Source organism: Mesoplodon bidens (assembly GCF_964165515.1).
Source record: "Mesoplodon bidens genome assembly, chromosome: 8".
In the NCBI taxonomy this organism is placed as follows: Eukaryota; Metazoa; Chordata; class Mammalia; order Artiodactyla; family Ziphiidae; genus Mesoplodon; species Mesoplodon bidens.
The window spans coordinates 111,413,286-111,425,459 of NC_138165.1; the positions used below are offsets into that span (position 1 = coordinate 111,413,286).

General features: G+C 47.9%; 1 protein-coding gene across 16 annotated transcripts in view; it reads left to right on the plus strand.

Annotated features, from left to right (window-relative positions):
* Positions 1-12,174, plus strand: part of TRAF3IP1 (TRAF3 interacting protein 1) — a 75,950-nt gene that overhangs the window by 23,578 nt on the left and 40,198 nt on the right. For all 16 annotated transcript variants that reach the window (XR_014016555.1, XM_081243105.1, XM_081243097.1 and 13 more), the window contains 5 exons: positions 514-598; positions 1,039-1,122; positions 3,820-3,943; positions 4,157-4,190; positions 7,210-7,286. Coding sequence is in view for 15 of the 16 variants with exons in the window: in XM_081243105.1 (XP_081099231.1) it covers positions 514-598; positions 1,039-1,122; positions 3,820-3,943; positions 4,157-4,190; positions 7,210-7,286 (404 nt within the window). In the remaining variant the exon portion in view is untranslated. The remainder of the gene's footprint in view (positions 1-513; positions 599-1,038; positions 1,123-3,819; positions 3,944-4,156; positions 4,191-7,209; positions 7,287-12,174) is intronic.

The following is a 12,174-nucleotide window of genomic DNA, read 5'->3' on the forward strand; positions in this document are numbered from 1 at the left end:
CCCCTGCTCATAACTTGAATGAATGTCCTTCTAGAACCCCACCTATGTTTATGTAATTATCAGATATGTTACCCTACTCTATTGATTATACATACATTAACATGATGACTGTTTTATACGAGGGTCTCACAAACCGCAGTTTCCTGAAGTTTCCTAGTGTCTGTCACTGTTGGAAATGCTGATGGGTGAGCGTCTTGACACGAGGTTACGCGTGTCCGCTTCTTCCCTTAGCCTGTATTTCCTTTAAGTTAGATTGCTGACTTGATTAACCTACCTTTTGAATTCTGTTTCTTGAGAAGTTAAACCAGTTTGTATTCCCAGGGTTTGAGTGTGCCCGTTTCCCCAAACCTCCCCCCAAATTTGGATACCAAGTGTCTGTTTTAACTTCATCAAAATGATAGATGAAAAAAAGCTCATTTGTATTTGCAGCTGTTTGATTGCTGTCTCTCCACATATTTACTAGTTGCTTGTTTCTTTCTCTGTGAACTGCTGGCTGGCTTGCTGTCTGTCCAGAAGGAGACGTTGGACCTTCTGGCCAGGAGAAGTGTGAGGTGCCAGAGAATTCCGAGCTGCCAGGCGAGCTCCCAGCCGCCGTCAGGTTCGTGTGCTCTGGTTCCCACCCGGGCAGCTGCCCTGCTCCTCTCCGTACCTTCCACAGCTCATTTAATGCTTGAGCTTAATTGTGAGGAAGTATGTGTACAAAGAAAGCAAAAACTGTTTAATTTTCTTGTACCTGAGGTGTAACTAACTCACGTAGAATGTTTTAGAGATTTAGGGAAATTCGTACTTAAGGCTAAATTATGTCATGGTTTGATTCCTGATAGTTATGTTACTACTTTTTGTACCTTAAAATTAACGAGAATGTAAGATTAAAAGATGGATACTTTTAGACTTGTCAGGTTAATGGAACGTTCTTAATATTCTGCAGGCTATGTCCTAACTGGCATATTGATGGTGGCCTGGAAATTAGCATTAACATTAATGTGGGTTTTCATCTGTCCACTTTGAAACGTGCAAGTGTTTTGTATCCCTTTTTAGGAGGATACCTCGGCCCGGGAGTGCACGGCCCGCGCCTCCCCGGGTCAGGCGGCAGGAGAGTGCAGAGGTGCTGACGACGGACAGGTGAGGCCCTAGCACCCACGTTGGCACCGAGGGGCAGGGCTTCCCTGGCGCTGGTGGGACAGGGATGGGTGAGGATTGTGCGTGTGCTGAGAGAGGGGGTGGAGCCGGCAGCAGACGGTGCAGGGAGCACTTGATGTTGAATAAAAGAGAACCCGGGGTAGACCGTGACCTCAAACCTCGTGCCTGCCACACACTTCAGATAGAAGTGAGGGAAAACACAGGTGTTCGTGCTCGTACAGTTATGTCTTTACAGTTACGGGGAAAGTGGATTGCCCCTATCTCTAAATAGAGGATTTTCTAAGCATAAAAACAATTAGGGGAAAAATAGGATAAAAAAATTTTAAGGTTTAATTGCACAAAAATTAAAAAACAAAAGGTGGTCAGAAAGTCATCAGCAGTATAAAGACAAGCCTCGGGCAGGGCTTTTATAAATTTTACAAATCTACCTGTGGATCCAGTACAGAAAATCAGAAAACTAGGAAGATGAAAACAGGCTGGTCGGAGTGGGCTTCAGATGGAATGGGAGGCGGGGCCTGGAGGCGGCGTAGACGCGTTTTACATGTGGTTGCCGGGGGAAGTGGAGGGATGTGCAACGTCAAGGGAAGTTAGGGGTCTCTGTTTTTAAGATGAGACGGCTAGCACATTTTTCTGGTGCAGGGGATGGTCCAGTGGAGAGGGGGAGACCGGAGATGCCGGTGTTGCCGGGTGGGGAGAGGGGATTGTGGGAACAGAGCCCCTGGGTGGGCCAGGACATGTGGAGGGAATGGCCTCAGAGAAGGCCGGGAGGCTGGTGGGCGGGTGAGATCCCGGGAGGTGAGACCCTGGCTCTTCATCTTTCTCCTGAGCCAACAGCGAGTCTGGGGGTGGAGGAGCAGGGCTCAGAGGAGAGGAGGTGGTGGATAGCGTCTTCCACGAGAGGGGCTGGTGAACGGGCGAGGGCAGAGGTCCTCATCCAGGGGCCGCCCCAGCCCGGGCCACGTCTGGGGGCGTTTTGTAGCACCGTGACTGGGGAAGAGATGGAGGGGAGGCCCTTGGCCTCTAGCTGGGGCTCGGAGCCAAGGATGCTGCTGGACATCCTGTGGAGGACAGGCAGCCCCGCCCCAGAGGTCTGTGGCGTGCCTCCCGGGGCACGTGGGGTGGAGTGACAGGTCAGGATCGCGTGGACTTTGTTCTCCAGACGGAGCTGGGAAGATGGGTGGGGGAGGTCACAGAGTGGGTGCTTGGATCCGCGGTTAAGCATTTGCTGTCAGTGGCAGTGACAAGGCATCACCCTGGGAGTGTGGCTAAGAGACGGATGTGGGAGAATCCGGGGACCCTAGAGCCCAGGGACTGGGAGGGATCATTTCTCAGCCCTTGAAATCCTCAAGAGTGAAGCCAGGAGCCTGGAGTGCAGGGGTGAGGCCCGGGATTGGCAGATGGCGGCACTCATAATGGGGTTCAGGGCGAGACTCTGATTCTCGGGGAATCTCTGACAGCATGAGATTCAGAGTTGGGAGATTTTAGGGAGAAAGATTTGGAAGCCTCCATGAGCCCAAGGAAAACCTTGACCCTCCTTGGGACCTGGCGGTCGGAGGCCAGAAGGAGGAAGGCCTCGTAGGGCAGGCATGTGGCGGCAGCATTCGGGGACGAGGGTGAGGATGGAGAGGGTTTGCTGAGGGGAAGGATGCGGGGGAGGGTTTCGGGAGTTGGAAGTGGTGGGATGTAGGCCGGACTGGGTGTGCAGAGGGCGTGGAGGACCAAGGACGAGATAAGGGCCTGGTGGGGCAGGACTGGCAGCTGGGAGTGTCTGAGGACCCTGGGGGTGGAGCCGAAGGTGTTAGTGGGAAGTGGGTGTGGCGTTGAGAGCTCACACCCAAGTGCAGGGACTGGCTTCTGGACCTCCCATCCCACTGAAGGGTGTGTGTGCACGCGTGTGTACGTGTGCTGGAGAGAGAGTGGCAGGGGCCGAAAGGTATTTGTTGAAGCGTGACTGTGTCAGGTTGGTAGGGAAGAAATGAGGGTAGGAGGGGCTGGTGGGGAGCCATGGAGTGTTTGGGTCTGGGGGCTGTGGTCCAAGTGCAGGCGCAGCAGAAGTCAGTGCCTAAGCAGCAGGCAGATGGTGGTGGTCTGCCGCGGGGGTGACAGTAGGTGGGGCAGTTCCGGTGGCGGCCACTGGAGGCAGGAGGGAGCCCTTGGATGGAGACGGTTACCAGGGAGACCAGGTCAGGAGCCCGTGGACATCAGACTGGTCCAGAATGATGGCAGGCCCTCGGGGAGAGGAGGTGTGTAAGTGAGGGTGCTGGGCGGGGGCGTAGGTCAGGGACAGCGCCCAGCAGCCAAATGAGGGGCCTCGAGGAGGCTGCTGTGTTCCTGCGAGAGACCAAGGAGCGGGGGTCTGGGGCGGCGCTGGCCAGCAGGGCCACCAGTGCCACCCCTGCCCTGAGGTTTGCGACTTGGGAGACTGGGCCTCTCCTGGAGAGGGCTGCAGGCCCAGGGCTGGTCCCGCAGCGAGCCCGGCTGGGAGGAGGGCACAGCGTGGGGCGGGGCGGCATGGGGGGGGCGGGGCCTGGCTGCTTTCCCCAGACTTCACGTTTGCAGACTGCATCTCAGCTCCGGCCTCTTCTCAGGGAACCTCAGGCACAGCTCCAGACGCTGGGATTGATGAGGACGTGTGACCTGGAGGATGTTTCTAATTTAATCTAATTTCTTTTCATTTAGGACAGGAAGTGGTAAAACCATCTCAAATGTGATCGTAGAGTCACAGAATTCTGACAATGAGGACGCCGATGAGTTTGTGGTGGAAGCCGCCCCCCAGCTCTCTGAGATGTCAGAGCTTGAAATGGTTGGTCAGCCACAGCGTATGTTTTATAATCACACTCAAATAGCACTGAATTAATTCTCCAACTTTGAGATTTGTGTAGACAGAATTTGCCTCCAGTGTTTCAGTTAGTTCTCTGCCATCTTTAATTTTGTCACCTCTGCTGAGATGCATGCAAGCATGAGTTTGAGATTCCAACAAATCTGAATCTCCTCTTCTTCTTCCTTTCCTGCTCAGGTACAAGCGATGGAATTAGAAGATGAGAAGCATGGTGAGTCGTGGGGTTGTGTGTGCACACGTGTGTCTGCTCCGTGTGTTTTGAAAGGATCTGGTGAAATGAGCTTTGTCTGCCAGGGTTTGGTCAGGGGTCTGAGTAGCAGTAGATAGGATGCCGTGGGCACGGATGCCTCCTCCGTGTGTGGTTTATTCTGGGAGGTGATGGAAGCTGCTGGGGGGTGGGGGGTGGCCAGGACCCCGGAGGGCAGCCGTAGGCAGCTGTGGGGATGACATCACTTCTTTTCTGCACAGTTAGACTGTGGGGTTGGATGACCCCTGAAGTCCTTCCAGGTCGACAGTTCTGTCATACTGTTTTCTTCCCAAGTACAATGTCTTCTTTGATTTCAAACATTTATAGAAGCAGAGAGAATAGTCTTGTGAACCCCTGACTGTTGTGCAGCTTTTGCGGCGAACGGTCATCTGGTCTGATCTCAGTCTCCACCGACTGCTTTCAAGTCCCGGAGAGCATCATTTTTGCCATAAACATGTTCTTTTTTAAAAAGCATAACCGTAACTCCATTATTATATATAAAAAACCGCAGTCATTCCTTAATATCATCAAATGCCTGTTTTTTTTTCCAGTTGTTTTGTGTGTTTTTTTCCTAGTTTGTATGAGTCAGAATCCAAATAAGGTCCCTGTGTTTGCAGCTGGTGGATCTAACTCTGAATCCGCTCTTAGCCTGTAGGTCCCCTACCACCCCATCCCCCTTGTAATTTATTTGTTGAAGAGACTGGTCGGTTGTCCAGCAGAGTTCCTCACAGTTGGGTGTTGCTTGTCACACCCCAGTGTTGTGGGTTTCTTCCATGTTCTTCGGTTCCTGTAAATTGGTTCTAGAGACTTGGTCAGATTCAGGTTTTTCGGGCAAGAACGCTTGACAAGTGGTGCTGGTTCTTCATCACACCGGCCCATCTCTGTGCTTGGAGGTTGGTCTCAGTCTGTTGTTTCATGAGGGTTGTGGGGACAGTGACCGTTCTCGTCCCGCCCCCTCCCCCCTCCAGCACGTTTTTGTTGGCAGTCTCCACACTGTGAGGCTTTCGCTCTGCAGGAATTTGCCGCTCCGAGGCCCAGCTTCTTGCTTCCCCTTCACTGATCAGTTGTCTTAATAGTGCATTTGTCTCCTGGCACCTTCAGGGGTGACTAATGAGGGCTTTGGTGGTGGTGGTGGGTTGTTTTTTTTTTAAATTTTTATTGGAGTAGCTGATTTACAAAAATATGGAACGAATTTGCATGCCATCCTTGCACAGGTGTCATGCTAATCTTCTTTGTATTGTTCCAATTTTAGTATAGGTGCTGCCGAAGCAAGCGCTTGATGTCTCTATGATGTCATGTTTTTGTTTTTTTTTTGTGGTACGCGGGCCTCTCACTGTTGTGGCCTCTCCCGTTGCGGAGCACAGCCTCCTGATGCGCAGGCTCAGCGGCCATGGCGCACGGGCTTAGTCGCTCAGCGGCATGTGGGATCTTCCCACACCGGGGCACGAACCCGTGTCCCCTGCATCGGCAGGCGGACTCTCAACCACTGCGCCGCCAGGGAAGCCCTGATGTCATGGTTTTTAACACACTTGACGTGTTCCATTTCAGTCCATCTCAGTTTCTCCTTGATGCTCTATTGTCCAGTGTTGGACCATGGGGGCCTTTTGACGCGTCCCAGTGGACTTTGTAGGTTCCTTGTTTACGGTAGGACAGATGTTTCAGACTCGTTTTGTGTATTTCCCGCCCCGTGTCTCTAAGGAGTCTGGCTGCAACTTGCTTCTGGGTTGGTCATTGTTTCTGGGGGTTTTCTAATTTTTTTTGTAGGAAAGTATATCCTGAGTTTGTACTGGTATTTCCAACTTAGATTTATGATTGCAGGGTTCTTCCTAAGTTCTTTGATTTTTGCAGGTACATTCCTGTCTTGTGCCCCAGTCCTGGCTCCCAGCAGCCGTAGCTGTTTGCTTCTTTACCCTACATTGTGTACTCACAGCAATTTAGAGCAACACCACTGGTGGTTAACAACAGCGTGATGACTGGAAACGCCTTAGGATCGTTTTTGGCAGATCTGCTTGCCTTTTTGTTCTTAGTGCGTATCCCATTAGGGATGTACAACCAATTCTTCTCTGTTCGGTTATGCTTGCCAACATGATACTGTTATGTTTATTTTTTATTTATTTATAAAAAATTAAGAAACAAAAGCAAAAAACCAAAATGAAAAAGTCACCATCACTTCTGTCCTCAAGGAGCAATTAGAAGGGACTCTTTCATGATATTTGCTTCATGGTCCCTCAGAACTGGAAAAAGGGAGGCATTTGTTCCTGTGAGTTTTCTCTGATGTACCTCCAGGGTCTTAGGGCTCTGGTTGCAAGGCATGATGGGAGAAGGTGGACGTGATGAAAAGTGTGTTTGGCCTGCATAGCTGTAACGGGGGGTGGGGCGGGAACAGGGTCAAGGGGAAGGAGGCAGGTCTGATTTCAGGGTTTCAGATGAACCTCTTCTTCCTCGGGTCTCAGTCCTGCAGAGCATGGATTGTGACACTGCTCCAGCTTCTGATTCAGTGGATACACGATTTCAAATAAGAGCTAACAGTTCATGATGCTTCAGGGTTTCGATACTGTTACATTTATAGTTTCATTTTGCTTTCAAGTTTTAGGCTTTGAAGTTTTTGATTTAATTTTGTTTTATTTATGTAAAATATCCCCTTATGTAAAATATTCACATGGTTCCAAGGTCAAATGTACCAAACAAGATATATTCAAATGGTTTTTCATAGGATACTTACCCCACGAGTAATCTTTAAAAAAAAAAAAAAGTTGATCACTTGTCCCAATATAAAAAAAGTATTCGTACTTAGTCTACAATAGGCTGAGAGAATTGCTTTGATCTTTTATCATATAATGATTATCTGAAGCTGTTTCAGTATAGAGAGTGAAAGAATAAGAACTAAGTATTCCTCCTCACCCCCAGCCCCCCACCCCTTTAGAACAGGATAGCTTCTTAGGGCAGAGAATCACTTTAACATAAAACCACTGGTTTTCAACAGGAGGACTTGTCAAAAAAATTTTGGAGACTAAGAAAGATTATGAGAAGTTGCAGCAGTCACCCAAACCTGGAGAGAAGGTAACAAAATGATTTTTGTGAACAGTGGCATTTTAGCAGTCTGTTTCACACATTTACATTTAAAAATTAGAAGCATCTTTAAAATGTTGTGATTATCAGTAATGTCTGTTTACATGTTTACAAGCCTCTTCCCATCTGCCCCACCCTCCAGTTGGGAGGATAGAAGATTTGGGGCTTTTGGGGTGCGACGTTGCTTCCCTGGACCCACATCCAGTCCCGTCCTGGGTGGGGCAGTGGCCTTGCTTGGGAGCTCAGGAGTCAGGGTCCAAGGCCTGTTCTGCTCTGACCCCCTGTTGACCCCTTCCTGCCTGGTGCATCCCTTCTCCCTGCGCAGAGTGGACAGGCTGTCCGCATGGCCCTGGCTGATGACAAAGTAAGAGTCGGGGGACGTTTTCAGGGCTGGCTTTTAAATACACGTGCTATTTGTATGTGGCCTCCAGCCATCTCTCTTACAGGTGTGTGATGTGGCTTTGTTGGAACCCACGGCCTCCTACCAGCCACTGCCCTTGGGCACGTGACCTGGGGTGAATACCTGCAGGCCGGGTAGTGTGCCTCAAATGCCACGGTGACGTTTCCGTTATCATGCCTTAAAAAAAAAGAATAAGTCTTCATTTTGGGGTTTTTTGTTTTTTGGGTTTTTTTTTTTGGTACGCGGGCCTCTCACTGTTGTGGCCTCTCCCGTTGCGCAGCACAGGCTCCGGACGTGCAGGCTCAGCGGTCATGGCTCTCGGGCCCAGCCGCTCCGCAGTACGTGGGATCTTCCCGGACCGGGGCACGAACCTGTGTCCCCTGCATTGGCAGACGGACTCTCAACCACTGCGCCACCAGGGAAGCCCTATTTTGGGGTTTTTTAACAGAAGTTTCTTGGTTAGTTAGCTTTATCAGCAGCCAGTTCCAGTAAGTTTTACATACACACTCCCACAGACACTTTTCTTTCCTTCCAGTTGAATGAACGGTTATTTGTTTTAGATAATTTTGCTTAAAATGTCCTGGTTTGGCGTGCAGATACGGCCTGCAGGATTAATAGCTACTGAGGAGAGCTGCATGTAGAGCCCACCGTTAGAGGGAGCCCTTTACAGCAGTAACGGGAGAGTAGCGTAGCCCGAGTTCTGCCGGCAACACCACCGCCAGCTCTTCTGAAAGGAGAAAAACTCTTTCTGCGGTTTATTGTCTATTGCTGTGGAATTTTAATATGTCATAGTCCTTTTCATAGGCCTGAGGACTTGTCCCGGTGTCCCTGGCAGTGTTTCTGCAACCCTGTCAGAAACCTCCAGTGTGGGCCCCAGGCTGTTACTGTAGGTAACCTTTGAAGCTTCAGTTGGTTTAAATTTTATAGCTATGTTTTTCTGCAAAGCACACTAGGCCTGTGTTCCAGTTTCCTCTGAAGAGTAAATTTCAGATTAGTAGATCTTCTGACTTCAGAAGATAAAAGGGAAAAAATTCCCTTGTTTGGTGAACATTTGCTGCTTTAAAGAAGTACAGTTTGTGAGTGTTCTAAAGTCAGGGGTGATGTGTATTACAGTTGGGAGGGAAAAGTCAGCAAGTTTCTTGGCTTTTTTTTCTTTGGTATGTTATAGACATCAGATTTAAATTTAACTTGCGGGTCTTCTAAAAACATTTTAATTAGATTTTCAAAAATAAGTTAAAATGTATAGGAAAAGTTGAAGTCCTTTCTGTCCTCGCTCTAATCCTGTTCTCACGAGGGCAAAACCACTAAGATGGATTCGGTGTGCTCCTTACTTTTACGTGTATCTGCATTGCTTTATGAGTTTGTAACTTTATCCTGTTGTTGATTTGTTGTGCAAGTTGCTTTCTTCAGACAGCGTGATGCTTCTGAGACCCTGCCTGTTTTGATACCAGTAGATCTAGTTTATTCATTTTAATTGATGAATGGTATTCCAGTCTTTGTCAGTAATTAATTCCTTTACTGATGGACATTTAGGATTCTTCAGCCTTTCGCTGTTGTGAACAGTGCTTCCACAGGCTCCTTTGCGTGTGTCCTGGCACACAAGAGCCAGTGTCTCTCTCCAGCAGTGGTCAGGAGACGTCTTCTGTAAAAGGCCAGATAGTAAATATTTAAGGCTTCAGGGCCATACAGTGTCCGTTGTAACGTCTCATCTCTGCTGACGAGCAAACGGCTATAGCATAGATACCAGTAAACAGATGTGTGGCCACGTTCCAATGAGACTGTATTCACAACAGCAGAACCAGGCCTGGGCCTGTGACTTGCGACCCCCGTACTTTAGAGGCCGTGCCAGACCTGGAATTGCTCTACCAGAGCGTAGGCAGAGCTGCAGTTTCACCAGGTGCTGTCCAAGGCGGTACCGATTTGTTCTCCGAATGGAAAGGAAGTCTCTGTTGCCACACATCCGTGCAGCCACAGCCAAGATAACGAACATGCCCACCGCCCTCAGAAGTGGCCCTTGGGCATCCCTCCCACCCACTTCTCTCCATGTCCCCCCCTCCCCCCAGTCCCCAGCAGCCGCTCATCTGCCTTCTGTCACTTTAGTTTGCGTTCCTAGAACTGGATATGAATGGACTCAGTTGGTATATACTTTTCACTGGGTCTGGCTCCTTTTATCCATCCTGATTGTTTTGAGATATCTCCACGTTGCATCGTGTATCAACAGTTCACTTTTTCTTTTACTGCTGAGTAGTAAGTAGTCGGCGGTGTGGGTGTACCGCTGCGTGCTTACCCATGTGTCAGCCAAGGAACATCTGGGTTGTTTCCAGTTTGGGAGTGTTGCAGACAAAGCTGCTGTGAACAAGTCTTTGTGTAGACAAATACTTCATCCCATTGGGTAAGTACTTAGGAGTGGGCCTGCTGGGTCATGTGGTAAATGTGTGTTCACCTTTTTAAAACACTACCAGACTGTCTTCCAGGGCGGCTGCACCACCTTCCGTTCCAGCCAGCAGTTGAGTTCCAGTTCCTCCACACCCTCATCAACACTCGGGATGGCCAGTCTTTTTAATTTCCTGTGGTTTTGATTTGCATTTTCTTAGTTGCTAATGATGTTGAACGTCTTTTCTGTGCTTATTTTTCCATTCTAATATCTTCTTTGGTAAAGTGTCCAAATTTTTTTGCCCCTTTTAAAATTAGGCTGGTGGTTTTCTTCCTGTTGAGTTCTGAGAATTCTTCGTATATTCTGGATATGAGACCCTTATCAGACATGATGTGCAAATATTTTCATCCAGTCTGTGGCTTGTCTTTTCCTTCTCTTAACAGTGTCTTTCAAAGAGCAGAAGTTTAAAATTTTAAAGCAGTCAGATGTAGTGGTTTGCTCTTTTTGTTGGTTGTGCTTTTGGTGTTGTGTCTAAGAAGTCTTGCCTAACCCTCAGTCATAGAGGTTTCTTCATATATTTTCTAGAGGTTTCATAGCTTTAGGTTTTATATTTTGAGTTAATTTTTATATAGAATGTGAGGTATATTGAAGTTTATTTATTTGTTTTTGCATATGGTATCCAAATGTTCCAGCATCATTTGTTAAATTGTCACCCTTAACAAATTTTTTGGCCAGTCTGAAGGATGTACGATTGTATCTTCTTGTTTCTTTAATTTAATATTAATAGCAACTCACATTTGTTGCCTCCCTTTGTGCTAGGGGCTTTGTATTGATTGCTCTGGCCTCATATCAACTGTCTGGTGTCGGTTCAGTCACAGTCCTGTATGCAGAACTCCTGATGCCAGAAGTATTTGGATTTAGAAATGTGATGTGGTACATATACTGTATATCCTCTAATCCCTGTTGAGGTCAGAGGTAATCAAATGCATGAACAGTTCCACAACAGCATGGGTTAAGAGTCCCACTAAGGGGGTGGGCAGAATGCTAAAAATAACCTCACATGAGTTTTGGTGCCAAGTTTATGAAAAATCTTTCCATTTTCAGCGCTTGTGGGTTTTGGAATTGACACTGTGGTTTCTTCGCGTGTGTTGCCTGTTCACATCTTTGCCCACTTTCTTTAGTGGTGTTTTTCCTTTTGTTATGTGTGTGTGTGTGTGTGTGTGTGTGTGTGTGTAAAATGGTTGCATATGTCATATATCCTATAATAATAATCGTATGGTATATGTTATGGTTGCATGTATTACATGTGTCATGGAATAATCCCTTGTGTCTCATGCTGTAAACATCTTTCCAGTCTGTTACTTGTCTAACTTAATGTCTTTTTATATACAGAACTTTTCTATTTTGATATAAAATTTAATCAGCCTTTTCCTTTATAAGTTGTTTTGCTCTTGCGTTAAAAAAAAACACAAAACTGTCCTATCCTGGTAATAGAGATGGTCTCAATAGTTTTCTTAAAATAGTTTGTTTTCTTTTTTACATCTAGGTCTCTAATCTGGAGTTTTTGTTTATGTCGTGGGTAGGGATTTGCTTGTTTCCTCCTTGTAAGTGGTGCCACCCTCTAGTGAACCCAGACCCCTCGTGTGTGGGTGTATTTCTGGGCTCTGCTGTGTTCCTCCTGTTTTAAGTCCTATGTTTTTATGTCTGGGAAAGACCTTCTAATTGTTCCCCTCCACTCCTCCCACCCCCGGGTTGTCTTGGCTATTCTTTTTTTTTTTTTTTTTCAGTATGCGGGCCTCTCACTGCTGTGGCCTCTCCTGTTGTGGAGCGCAGGCTCAGCGGCCATGGCTCACGGGCCCAGCCGCTCCGTGGCATGTGGGATCCTCCTGGACCGGGGCACGAACCTGTGTCCCCTGCATTGGCAGGCGGACTCCCAACCACTGCACCACCAGGGAAGCCCTTGGCTATTATTCTTAAATCTTTCTGGCTTTGTATGAATTTTAGAATCAGTTTGTGTGGTTCCATTAGAAATCCTACTGTGATGTTGATTGGAATTGTTTTCATCCTTCTTGATTTTGCTTTGGCTGCTCACTCTTGCTCCATTG